This window comes from Pelecanus crispus, chromosome 2, assembly GCF_030463565.1.
Source record: "Pelecanus crispus isolate bPelCri1 chromosome 2, bPelCri1.pri, whole genome shotgun sequence".
Lineage (NCBI taxonomy): Eukaryota > Metazoa > Chordata > Aves > Pelecaniformes > Pelecanidae > Pelecanus > Pelecanus crispus.
In genome coordinates this window covers 75,932,505-75,945,609 of record NC_134644.1, presented here as the reverse complement: position 1 = coordinate 75,945,609, position 13,105 = coordinate 75,932,505, and the positions used below count along the sequence as shown (strand labels likewise).

Here is a 13,105-nt window from a genome sequence, read left to right as displayed (position 1 = left end):
GCCTCTCATAGCAGTAGGCGCAGTTTCCAGTTTTACGAACGCTTTGTGCATCGTCGAAACATGTTCAGAAGGGATTTTGTCAGGGTGACTGTGCTGATTCCCTTTGCTACCTCTCTCCAAGCCCCCTCTCCTTGCCTTCACTGCAGCTGGATATGCAGAAACCAAGTGGATGCCACAAAACCAGGGCACTGAAAGCCCAGGACAGAGGTATTTCAGTCCTGGCATCTGAGTGTGCCCTGCAGGGAAATCCAGGCTTCTCTTATGGCATGTCAGCAGCCATGAACAAACTAACTTTGCTCCTCTTGCATACCATATGTTTTAAAAATTAACTCTCTTCAGCCTCTCTGCCTGAATGCCAGCTACATAAACTATTCAGCCCAGTAAGGAGCTTAAAAAACAATCACCCATTTAAGGCAGTCTTTCTTCAGAGGTCAAACAATTGCAAAAATGTGGGTTTTAATAGCATCCTCATTTGAAATGTCACAGGGAAGACATCTACAACACTGTCCCGAAGGGGTTTAAGAAGTGAAGTGTCTGAAGTGTAAAGGAGAAATGACTCTTCAGGTCAGCTGGGCCAGGAACAGGTTTCTCTCCCATTTTGTATAAGGAAGATGGAAGATGTCGTTGGGCATTCCCTCCCCCTCCTTAGTTCAACATCAGCTCTAATTAAGGAAAAAAATAGTGAAAAGAATACTGGTCTCCCCCCAGCAGCTAGATTGTGGTAATGAGGCAGGTTTTTACATTGATGAAGTGTCAGGGGGAGCTGGGGAATGTGTAGGCACCTGATATTAGTCGGAAAACTAAGAGCAGAGAAACTTCAGTTGCGGTTGAACTGAGCCCTCGAAACTTCAGGGAGAAAATGGAAAAAGCTGATGTCATACTATGCAGAAGACGAAGAGAAAGGCTACAGTCTGTTCAGCATATCACATAGGGTTTGTATGTCCCTCTGGAAGTGTTTTGTTTCATGGTTTTTTTTTTTTTGTTGTTTATTTTGAAGTTAAGAGTATTTGCCTGGAAATAGGATCTTTGTTTCTTTGGAGATGATTGATTCCTGCTGCTAATTCCTTATTTGATGTAATAAGCCTCTTTGTAACATTCCATTTGTTTTGCTGTGGAAATACTTAGGAAGCAACAACAAAAAAAAAGGATTATCACTTTATGGTCCAAATTTAGCCTTCGGGTAATTATCTGTGTCTCAGTAACTTTGAGAGAGAAAATGCAGATGGGACAACAATTCTGCTGAGGAAAAAATATCTTGTTATGCTTTTAGGCCATTAGATTTAAACCTAAAGGTGATGATATAATTGTGAGCAAATCGTGTCTAATATCTTTTCAAAATAACAACTGTGCAGTTTCCTAATGTGTGGATTTCTTTATTGTAACCAGGTGAATAATTTCTTCTTTTTTTTTTTTTTTAACTAGCCATTCTTGGTATTTTCTGTCTCTGGTGCAGCATGTTTTCACTGATGTGCCATGAGATGCTATGACTTAAAATATTTTTGGACTTTGCTAATGCATAGAGGCAGAAGTAGGCTCTGGCAGTGAAGGTGTTAAATACACACCATCTGGAAGGGGACAGGTTGTGTTCTTGAAGGTTGTGGGAATTTATGCAATAGGCAGATCTCTGGTTAGGGTGGTGAAACGGGAAATTCTGTAGAAAGGTAAGAAATGAATTTGCAAACAGTGATGCAGATACAAAAGAATCAACATTGTAAAACATATGCAAAGACCCAGTCTGATCAGCAGGTATCACAGAGCCAGATGTGACCATTAAATGGCTGGGAATGACACAGACATCTGCACTGCAGCTGGCAACACAGCTACTGGGGAGAGCTCTCCTTGTAACCTGCTTCAGTGGATTTGTGCGCGTAATTACTGTAGCAGTTACGCAAGAAGAGTTGTGTCTACTGGAGTTGGCTGAATAAGGGATTTGTTGCATTTGGTACTCAAATGGAACAAAATAATTAACAAGTGGGGTAGGGAAGACTGAATAAAAATAGCAAATTGAAGCATTGATATTTTATTACAAACTGAAAACTAGCATTTCAGGTCAGAATCAAATATTTTGTCCAATGCTTTTTTTAATGCTTTTTTTGATTTTTTTTTTTTTTAAGAGAAGTATGTCTAGTGAATTGTTTTCTCAGCTGAAACTACTCACTAAGTTTGACTTCACCTCGTAGATAGTTTCTGACCTGCTGGAACTCAATTTTTCAGCAATTCTACTGTTTGTCACAAATGTTTCACCCAGCCCTAATTCTTAAACTTCAAGTGAACATTTTAGGCCACAGCCCTTTACAGTAAGTCACTGCTATTTATCACCTGCCTTTCATGCAATCTGGGGGTCTGAAATCCCTCTGGCACAAAATAGTTAATCACTCTTAAAGCTCTCAAATTTGTTCACTTCCACGAATTTTCCACTTCAGTAACAAGACAAAGTGCGGGCACCATGCTATTTCCTATGCATCTTTTCTCCTAGAAACTGAATTATCGTGGTTTTGAATTGCTAACACTGCCAATTTCTGTTATAAAAGTGTTTATTTGGAATTCTTCTGTTGCGACTGTTCCGAATCACTGGGTATTTTAGCTTTTGATTAATTTCTCAGAAAGTGGGTAAGCTGCTTTTTTTTGACTTTACCAATGTCAAGTGCCTGTTTGGAGATGAATTTGATTTCTGCAGTATTGTTCATTTGCCTTTCTTCATGCTGGCACTGGTAAAATGGTCTACAACAAACTAACATGGTCAGGGGATATACATAATTCCTCTCTCTTCATTCTTTGAGTGGTCTGTAGCTGCTGCAGTAACAGAGGAGACTTTTTCAAGTTGGCTGTGTAGGTGTTGAGCTTGCCGTCAGCAAGCTGGTGAAGCTCCCCACCCAAGTTTCCTTCGTTAAAACCAATAGATTTTTTGCGTTTTGGATTGAGATTTGCCATGATGGTCACAGATCATTTGGACTGCCAACCAAAACTGGTTTGTTTGCTTACATGTTTTGAATGTCCCTGGCTTGATATTTTAGGATTACAGTCGTGTTACTGCATACGTGAATAAGAAGATAGGGTGCTGTTGCTTTTTTAATTAGACAAATTGCATACTGACAGTGCTAGAGGGGCAAGATACCTCCTAATGCACAGGCTATGTAAATATAGTCGCTGTGGTCCATATATAGTCACCACGTATCACTGTAGTCCACAGGGGCCATCAGGAGGTCTGATTTTCACGCTAGCTAAATATAGGGAAGATGGTTCCTCCATTAGGTGTTTCAGGCCTTAACCCTTCCTCAGAGCCAGCACCTGCTTCTCAGTGTAGGTAAAATTCAAGTCTGTGGCAGCAGATTTCTCAGAAGAGGATCCTTAGAGGAGAGAGGCACTGGGAAAGATCAGTGGGATTTTGGAAGGTTGTAGGAGGTTTGGGGAGTGGGGCTGTGCTCCCGTTGTCATCCCTCAGCCTCCCTCCATGGTTTCTTCCCTGGCCCCACAGACCTTCTTCCCGCCTAAAGCGTTGCTTCCTCTCTCCATCCCAAGGCCACCACACAGGCACAGGAATAACTGCTTTATTCCTATATCAAACCATGTTCAACCACGCGAGCTTCCCTGAGCACCAGGAGCCGGGGTGGGGGGACATGCCAGGAGGGAAGGGGGCTCTTGTTTGGAGATGGCTCTGCTTTTAAGAGTGTAACTTTTATGGTAAGAAGGAGCCATGCGCTGGAGACTAGAGGGATACCCCAAATTTGTTTAATCCGAGTTGCTAAAAACACCAGGGCGTGTTGTGACAACTCCAGTCACAACTGGTTTGGTTGGGTGACAGAGAGCTGAAGGGGTCTGGGCCCCTGCCTCAGGTCGGTTGTTTGGCAGAATGGTCCGTAGGCTAGTCCAGGAAGCCCTTCACCAGCAGAAGATTGGGGACACCTTTGCAAATATATTAGTGGTGATCTGGTTTCCTACAGATCTTTCAAATACAAGGTTACACCTCAAAACTGAGTAAGTGCAGAAAATGGCAGGAGAAGCCTCCAAAGACTAGTGTTTGGAGGAAAAGAATACTGTATTTAACCAGAAAAAAGAAACTTACTATGAGGAGTAAGGCGAATAATGTTTCTAAGGTTTAGCATCTAAATCTTTCTTTCAAAAATACATCTTTAAAGACTCGTTGCTGTAAGTATGTTTGTTCACAGACACAAAAACACATTACTATAGAGAGAAGAGATTTTAAAACAAACCAGACACAATAATGCCTATAGATAGCAAGTATATCTGTTCAGTTCAGATTGATTTTCGTGGTGCCATTTTATTCAAGTTGTTCATGGATTGACCTTGAACTGTGAATTATGATCTCTTTAGCTTTGTAAAATCAGCTTTTGGTTCAATATTATTACCTTTGGAGAAGCAAGTGTCTTCTCACAATGCTGTACAGACAACAGAAGGACAATCGCTAACATTTTAGAACATTTTTTTCTTTATTACAATGGGTCCTAAAATCCATCTGTTTTTTCTGGCATGCTCTAGATTTTCAACCAGCATTTAGTACATTTTTCCCTCTGGATTTCTAGTATGCAAAAATATCCCATTTTTATTGTTCTGAAAATATATTCTTGAATTAGATACATAGTAAATTCCCTCCTCTAAAAAAGATTGTTCTTTGTTTCCTGCTGCAGTTGTTGGATATTTTGTTCTTGGGATTAGGGAAAAGAGATTTGAGAATTAATGCTGCAAAACTCGTGGTGTAACTATCTTAATTCCTCCATGCCCTTTTGTTTACATCATTTAAACTTGCATGATTGTATTTTATGTGAACAGCCAGCATTTGCCTAAAAAGTCTGATGTTAATGAAACAGTACAATAATGAAACAGAGGAGGCTCCATTTTAGAGCTTGCGTGATCTTGCAATGTTCCACATATCAGTAGGCGTTTTGCAGTTCGTATTATTGAAAAGAGGGGTGAAACCTGAATTTGTGTGTCTGGCACTACTTGGCTTTACCTTTAGAAAAGAATAAGAAATAAGTAGTTCCTTGGGAAAATGCAGGTGTCTGCATTGTGATACTGTGGTCAAATGAAAGATCGATGACTTGGGTATGTCATTATTCACACTGTTTCTACTCAGAGTCATAGGACTATTTAGTCATTCCTTTGTTTCTTTTAACAAAATACAGAGTTCATGGCCTGAGATGATTCTGCTTTATTTGGGTATTTTAAAGAAATACGTTCTGTATATGATAGGCAAGATTTTAACTTCATGCAGACATAACGAATTGTTGAAATCTGCATTTTGAATATGATTCTCTTTCCCCAGGAGACCTAATCTGGGCAGCCTGTTCTTCCTTGGGCGCTTGTAACTTTCCCAGGAGTAAATCAAAATCATAATAAATCAATCCCTCAGTCAGCTGAAACAGAAAAGACTGCATTATTTGAGCTATGAGTCAAGAATGGATTCACATGGGCGAAAGAATGAGAAAACAAATTGGCCAGGTTTAGAGTTTTAAACAAAGGGACAGCTTGGTTATATTTTTCACTATCCACAGATGCTTGAGCAAGCAGAAAATTTGCTGATCAGTTTTCCTAAAAATCCTCACCGCAATCTAGACTAGGCAGAGCTTTAAAGTTTATATTGAAGCTGTTTCTCAACACAAAACCAAGTCTGGGATAAGCATAATTTTGGGGGGTAGCAAAAGACTGCTTAGAGCCTAAATTAAAATCTGAATAATTTTAGTTGAAAATCTGATTTTTCTGCAGAGCCCAGCTGGATACATGACTGCAGATGTGTTATGGGAACTGTTAATTGGTTGGTTCACGTGCCAGACTGCTCTGTATTTCTTGCGGTGTGCTAGGAAGAACTGCTGAGCAAAAGCATTGCCTCTCTCCTCCAGGATATGGGACTGTTGTAGCTATCCAGGACCAGGCGGTCCGGTCCAGGGAACAAACTGAGATGCTGAGGCAGCAGAAATACCTTGCCAGTAAGGCACCATCAGAAAGTACTTAGGTCTTCAACTGATACTTTTCAGTTTTTAAATTTTCACCAAAAGCAAGCACTTCCTACCAAAATTGTCTAGCTAGTTCTCATCTGAACTGTCTCAGTGGTGCTTCACCCATTTTCCCAGGGATGAACAGGGGTCTCTGCCTGCTTTGGTCTGCTCTAGTCATTGCCATAGGCTTCTTTATAGCTGCAGAAGCACCACCATCTCCCAGGGGTTGAATGTTTAAAATCAAGAGGGAAGTGGAGAGCAGTCATTACATGGTAACTGAATCGTGGCAAACACTCCTTACCGTTTTATTGCCTTAATTTCTCAGGAAAAGGAGTTATAAGTCTGATAGGAGTCATGACTGATACCAGGAGACTTGTCACACAGGAAAGAGAGCTTAAGGGAAGAGATCATGTATCCTACAAATTAGCCAACATCTTAACGGAGTCTAGTACAGGAATTTTAATGGTGTAAAACCCTTACATTTGCTTCTTTGGATAGGGATTTTCTATTTAATATGCCTTCAGTTTATTCACTCATTGATAAAACTGTATTTAATCCCATTTTAAAAATCCTGTTAGGAGAAAGACAGTTGTCTGTAGACTCTAAAGTCTGGCTGGCAATATCTGGGCTGATACTTCAGGGAAAGTGAACCTTCAGGCTTACGAATATTTTTTGCTTATTGTGCAGTGACGGAAGGAAAGGAGGTAGTTCATTCCTGCCCTCTGCTAACAGTTAACTGGCAGAAGCAATTACAAGATTTTCTTCCTCTCCGTTTTTCTCTTTCAATTTTCTGTACTTGGCATGGGAGTGCAGAGAGTCCCTGGTAGCCTATACTTCATCAATATTGCTTTGCTATCAGCATTATTATTGGGAAAGGCAAGCTAAATTAAGCAACAGTAAGACTCTTTACTCCCATTGAATTTTCCTCATGTCAAATTACATAGCTAATGTAAATCAGCGCATTTCTACTGGCTTCAGTCGTGCTCGTTTATGCCAACTAAAGAGCAATGTGATAAGTAGTTCTTTGTAGCAGCTGGCTTCTCACATGCCCAGCTCAGATTTACTCCTCTCTTAGAGCAATCTCTAGGGTGGTATGAACCCAGTTGCAACTGAGTAAAAAGATTTGCATCTACAGAATAAATTCAGGAGTTGCTCCAGAAGTTATGGCCCACTGCTCAGAAGTTATTTTACATCAGGGTGACCTATGCCATCAGGAAGAGCTGCGTGAGCGTGGCTGGGCTCTGAGATGTTTTGGTGATGTTCTGGACACCTCACCATACTGCTGCATGCCCTGTTGTGACCACCTGTGACCTGCTTGCCCATCAGTCCTGCTCTTGGGTCACACACACCAGATGTCACCATTCAAGCACTGGAGAGCTGCTGGGTTCTGCCTCTTGTATCTGCAAATGCTTAGAGTTAACAAGCCTGGCACGTATATGGGGCATCATTTTCCAGCGAGCCCTGTATTATACCCAGCCATTATACTTACAGATGACCCAATACTAAGCTCTTAGGTTTTCTTGTGCTGTAGGCAGAGGCAAAGATGAATTCCGATACCCAGAAAACACGCATCCAGTGCTGTCCTGTTCACACAGCAACTAGCTGGATGGCATTAACCAGCTCTTTCCCAGAGCTCATCCACAACGAAACGAGAGACTAAGGAGAGAAAACCCATGACTCCTAGTAGGGGACAGCTGAGGCAGCCCGGAGTGCCTTGCTTCAAAGGTGCTACCAGATACAGGGGCTGCAAGAATCTGACCCTCAGCCCCACAACTACTTGGCTGCTGTCCTGAGACCCCTCTGGGTACGGCCACACTGCAGAGCAGGCTAAGCGTCACTGTGTGGGCTCTTATTTTAAGTGTTTTGTATAGCCTGGGGAGATGTATGGCCAGTTTTTCCTTTTATTGCTCTTGCAGGACACTGCCACACAGAGCAGAAACTTCACATTCCGAGTTCTCAGTTTGCCGGGCAGGCTCCAAACAGTAGCATCCATCAGTGAAAATGCTGTCTTTCTTTCCTCTGGCTCCCTGAAGAGATTACACCCCCACCAGCCAATACTTTGAGTCTACAGCAATTGATTCTGCACAGTTGTCCCTCCTGCCCCAAAACTCCTACTCATCCGCCATGACGTGCCCAGCCCAGAGCAAATTTTAAAAAAACCAAAAAAAAACAAACAAAAAAAACCCCACCACACAGTGTCCTCACAAAGAGCTGCTCAGCTCTTGTTGTATAGTTCTAGCACAAGGAGCATGGTGCATTTTGGTCATGCAGACAATTAATTCAGAAAATTGGTTTGCTGTCAAGTTTATCTTTGTAAACCTGAGAAAACTGTTTTATTTTTCACTGACAATCTCATTTGGATATTATTTTTTTCAGTGAAGCCCTAGCAAAGCTTTCTTTATGTCACCATAAATCTTAGGAAGGTTTTCTTTGTAGTAAAACCTTTGCCAGTGTATTTGCAAAACTGCTATTAACAATATTGCAAAAACATATGAAGTATAAAACAGGCAACACATTGCAAAGGACAAATTACAAAAACCCAAACTTTCCTATCCCCTTGAATGGCTGAAGCTTATTGCAAAACTGCATGGATGGCACTGTGAAGGTCAAGCATGTTCACACAAGAGATTTTAAATACAGAAAGTGTTAAATACAACAAGTGTTAAAGCTTGTTACTTTTTAAGGCCTGTCTTGCCTTTTCCTCAGTTAGTCATCTGTGCTCGTACAGCTCCATGAAACAGCCAGAGTTACCTTTCTGAACAGCGGCACCGCACATCCCACTCAATTCTTACAGTTTCCACAAGCAGATCTGTTCTTTGCGGTTGCACCAGGCTCCTTCTTCACCCCCATTTTCTCCTGTTTATTCTGATTGTGCTGCTAATGAGACAGTTGTTTCCTGACCTCTGGCCTCTTGACAGCCTCGTGCAGCCCCTGAGATGTTAAAGGAAATAAGGCACAGCAGCAATCCAGCAATCAAACAACTGAAATCAATCGCTGCAATCTAGGTGGGCTTCATTAATATTTTTTTATTCTGGGCAGCACAGGAGGGAAGGTAAAAGCGGGGAGGTATCACGCCTGGTGTTTGCCAAGATCAGCATGGCGCACTGGAGATGGTATATTGAAATTTGGCATGAAAAAAACTGTGTCTTTGCAGCCACGGTAACAAAGCAAAAGCTACTTATGCTTCTTGATTTACAGGCTCAGTAACTAGTATCAAGATTTTAAAAAATGGTAACATAAACATCTGGCTCAACATCTGGCAAACCTAGAAGTTAAGAGGCAAGAAAAAAGAACTAAAAGGAAACTGTTCTGAGGAGCTGGTGGAGTTGTTTATAAAGCCCAAAGATAGTTTGGGGGCAGAAGTCACTGTAGCAGCAAGAGAAGAGATTAAATGAAAAGAGCAAGAGACCAAGAAAAGAGATCATTCTGAGAGCCTGGAAGGGAAGGGCTGGGGTAGGGGCTGGGTTTGTTTGAGGAGCTCATCAAGGAGGGACTCACAACGAGGGAGCAGGAGCAGGCTCAGATCAGTCCAAAAGGCTGATGGATGGAAATGGGGATGTAACAGCTGTTCATGGAGATGAAAGCAGACACTGGTACTGGAGGCCAGGAACTCCACAGCTTCTATTCATTGCCTTCTTCATCCTCCAGCTGTGCTTCGCTGCTTGCATTGGAAGGACTAGTCATAATTTTGTTCCACTACAAGGGTACCTTATCTTTTCCTACTGCCTAAGTCTTGCTATTAAAAATTCTGAGTCCAGAAGCGATCAACAACACATGAATGCAGATAGCTTCAGATCTGCAGACTGAATCTATCAAAAGTGTCATGGCTTTTTCTGAAGTGCTTGAAAATGGTGGTCATCGTTTAGGCAGGAGCACTCTGCAGCCAGAAAAGGGTGGGTAATGGGATCTATCAAATAATTTGACTCTCAATGGGGAGCACAGGTATTCTTGGCTGTCTTTCACTAGGGGCCCTACCAGGCAGTATGGGGAAGAATCCCACAGTCTGTAAGTCCCTGAGCAGCACAGGAGTAGAGGGTGCATATAATACCAAGGGCATACTTGGAGGAAGTCTCTGTCCTCTTGTGTGGAAGCAATGACACAGTGAAGTGAAAGCTTTATTTAAATGCATCTACTTCATGGCAAGTACCCCAGTAAACACATGAAAGACTTGGTCCCTTTTGTAAGTCACCTATGCGGATAGGTAAAACTTCGGCCTTTTGCTAGAAATGCTCCAGTATGAACTGTTCTTGACAGACCTGTTAGCTGAGTCAATCCCTGTTTTCTTGGAAAGGGGAGGACCTTTTCAGGAGCATTCTCTTCAGACTAATTTCTCCTTTTACTTGTTGCGTGATGTTTGTTTCTATAGAAGCAGCCGCACACTGGATGGCTGGAGTCTGTCCTTAACATCCTTCTGATGCATCCTCTTGAAAAGCATCATGGTGCCATGGATTAAAAACATCATATGACGCAATTCCTGCAGACACGCATGGTGGGACTAAGAGTGGCAACTTTTTCTCTTTGATTCTCATGCACTGCTAGCAATAAAGTAGTTTTGGTTGCTTCATAGTCCTAAGGTGAAGTCTCCCATTAGCAACAGCTACTGCATCTTAAAGAAGGTAATAGCAAGCACTTGAATGGCTCTTTGTGTCTTCAAAGTACTTTGTAGACATTCTTTACTTCTGAATTAAGGATGAGTTTCTGTCCCTTTCAACACTTTTCCAATGAGATAAATGTTCAATCTGCTGTGGAAAAGAGACAAAGCTAATGACTTCAAATTCTCCACTGAAAGAGAGCCATGTTCTGCTGTTTTGTTTTTGTGGTGTAAAGTGGCCCCAAAGGACATATGGCTGGTATCACCTCTGCCGGCGGAAATCTTCAGGCTATAAGAAGTCAGATGCCTGTAGCGCTTCTGCCTTCATGCAGCGAGTGTGGGGGGTGGGCTCCTACCCACCCCATGCGCTTCAGCCCTGTGCACCACCACGCACGGTGTGAGGGGCAGAGAGATTGAACTGGCTCACTGGTGAGCTCCTGGCTCTGGAGAAGGCTGGGGGATGTGTGTGCATCTCTGAGCAGTGGCTCGGCCCCCATGTGAGGAGCCATTGTCAGACATCCCTCATCCAGCCTTGCAGAGACTGCCCCGTTTCAGTGAGCTTCTGTGCCCTGGGCGGGGGAAGCATTCGTCGCAGGAGATGAAGCCGTGCAGCCGGCGTTCATATCATGCTTCCTATCAGTACCCGGTACCTCACAGGGGAACGGATGAGCCAACTGGCAGAGACTGGGGCCCCCAAGTTGGGAATGTCTCTGAATGACCACATCTGAAGGAAGAGGAGGCTCTGTCCTGTCACTGGCATCGTTGACAAAACTCCCATTGACTCGGAGGAGAGTATGAGGAGGCCCAACAGTGTTGACTTCTGATGTCATCTCCCTGGTTTACTTTGTTTTCCAAAGACCCCTTTGTGCTTCTCTCCCTTGCTTTGTATTCTGAATATTCAGACTATTTCTGTGCTCAGGGTCCCCATTTGTAATTAGGTTGCATTTGTTGTGACCCTATTACCTACAGGTTGACTAGCAAGGCACACTGATCCTTCAATATAAGATTTAATAAAAGCCATGGGAGGAGGAGGAGGAGGGAAGTGAGGGTGTGGAGGAGGAGGAGGACTGCTATTGTTCTGCCCTCGGCGCTGCCAAACCATCCCTTGTTTTTTCTGTGGACTGTCTGTGTGTTCAAATACTGTTTGAACAAACGGGGCGCAGTCAGGAGACTGGCGAGAGGGCAGTGAGAGGGTTAGCTGGGTCTTAGCTAGAAATACTTGCGTGAGTCAGGAAGCAGGCATGGGAGGAAGGAAATTAAGTGGAGACATCTGTGTAGCTTAGCTTTCAGCATCTCTGCCTGGGGTACGGGTGGGAGAGTCGTGCCTAAGATGACATAACGTATTTTGTCTTTCATGAGTTGAAAACAGAGGAAACTGCGAAAGCGAAGCATGGTCCGTGTCACGCATGGTCCGGGTGTACCAAGTACATAATGGAGCAGTGTCAGTGCTTTCTGCTCTGCCTTTCACACCCCAAAATAACTCTTCAAGACAGAGAACTGAGGAGAATGTGATATGGTCCAAAAACTGATCTTGGACTTTTTTCGCAGACGACTGAGCCAGAGGCCGACTGCTGAAGAATTGGAGCAGAGGAACATACTGAAACGTAAGTTCTGATACTGCTGACATTTAACCTGAAGCCAGCTAGTTTGCGTTAGTTTGGATGTATGTTGGGTGTTTTTTGTAAAACATCAACTATTCTGTACGTGCATCATTCGTAATAATAAAGTGCATCATAAATGCAAATAAGCGTGCAAGTCTGTAGCAACATCTAAAGCTGCAGAAACAATTCTTTAAAATCAGAGTGAGTAAATTCACAAGAATGAACAGTCTACGGGGAAGAAAACCCAGATGTTCAATCTCTTTTGCAAGTCCTGTTCCAAACAGTGGGTCGGTCATTCTGAAAAGCCTTTATGCGACTCTTACACAGATGAGCATCCCGTTACAAGTTAGTAAAGACATTAGGGCATGGCTTGATTAGTTTTCCTAAAAATCTTCACAGCAGTCTAGGCTAGGTGGAGCCTTTATTCAATTAAAAAAAGAAAACAATGTGACTCAGGATTATTTCCCTGAAATGTTCCCCTGAAACTCTTCCTTTAAATCAGCCAAAAAATTGCTGATAAATCCTCAAAACATTAAATGATGTTTTAAAGGGACAAAATACTATTTAGAGAGCCTGGTCTGAGTTAAATTAGTAGATACGTTGCCACCAGTTTCAAGGGAAGAGGGACTGAGTCCAGCACGAATCTCATAATCTCATGAATGAACAGGAAAAAAAAAATGACAGTTGCTTTACTCACGTTGAAGTGGTTTGACTATAAAAATTTAAAAAAGCTGTTTGTCTGTTGTTGTTACTTTGGAAACAGAAAACAAAAGAAACAAGTTCCTCCCTTTTTAAGTTAGTAAATCCATCATTCCAGGGAAATTGAAAAAAATCACTACAGAAAAGTGTCTTCCTAAATGGTACCTTAAAATACCGTAAGACTCCTTAAGTAGGTCCGTAATTTACCTTGTTTTTGTTCAGATAACTGCATTGTACAGAATCATAAAAATGTGGTAGCAGAT

The 13,105-nt window shown here is 42.4% G+C and overlaps 1 protein-coding gene across 1 annotated transcript in view; it reads left to right on the top strand.

Moving 5' to 3' along the window:
• The window catches only part of PHACTR1 (phosphatase and actin regulator 1), a 311,175-nt gene that overhangs the window by 281,579 nt on the left and 16,491 nt on the right, over window positions 1–13,105 (top strand). Inside the window, exon 11 of the mRNA XM_075705026.1 lies at window positions 12,091–12,146. Coding sequence (XP_075561141.1) covers window positions 12,091–12,146 — 56 coding nt within the window. The remainder of the gene's footprint in view (window positions 1–12,090; window positions 12,147–13,105) is intronic.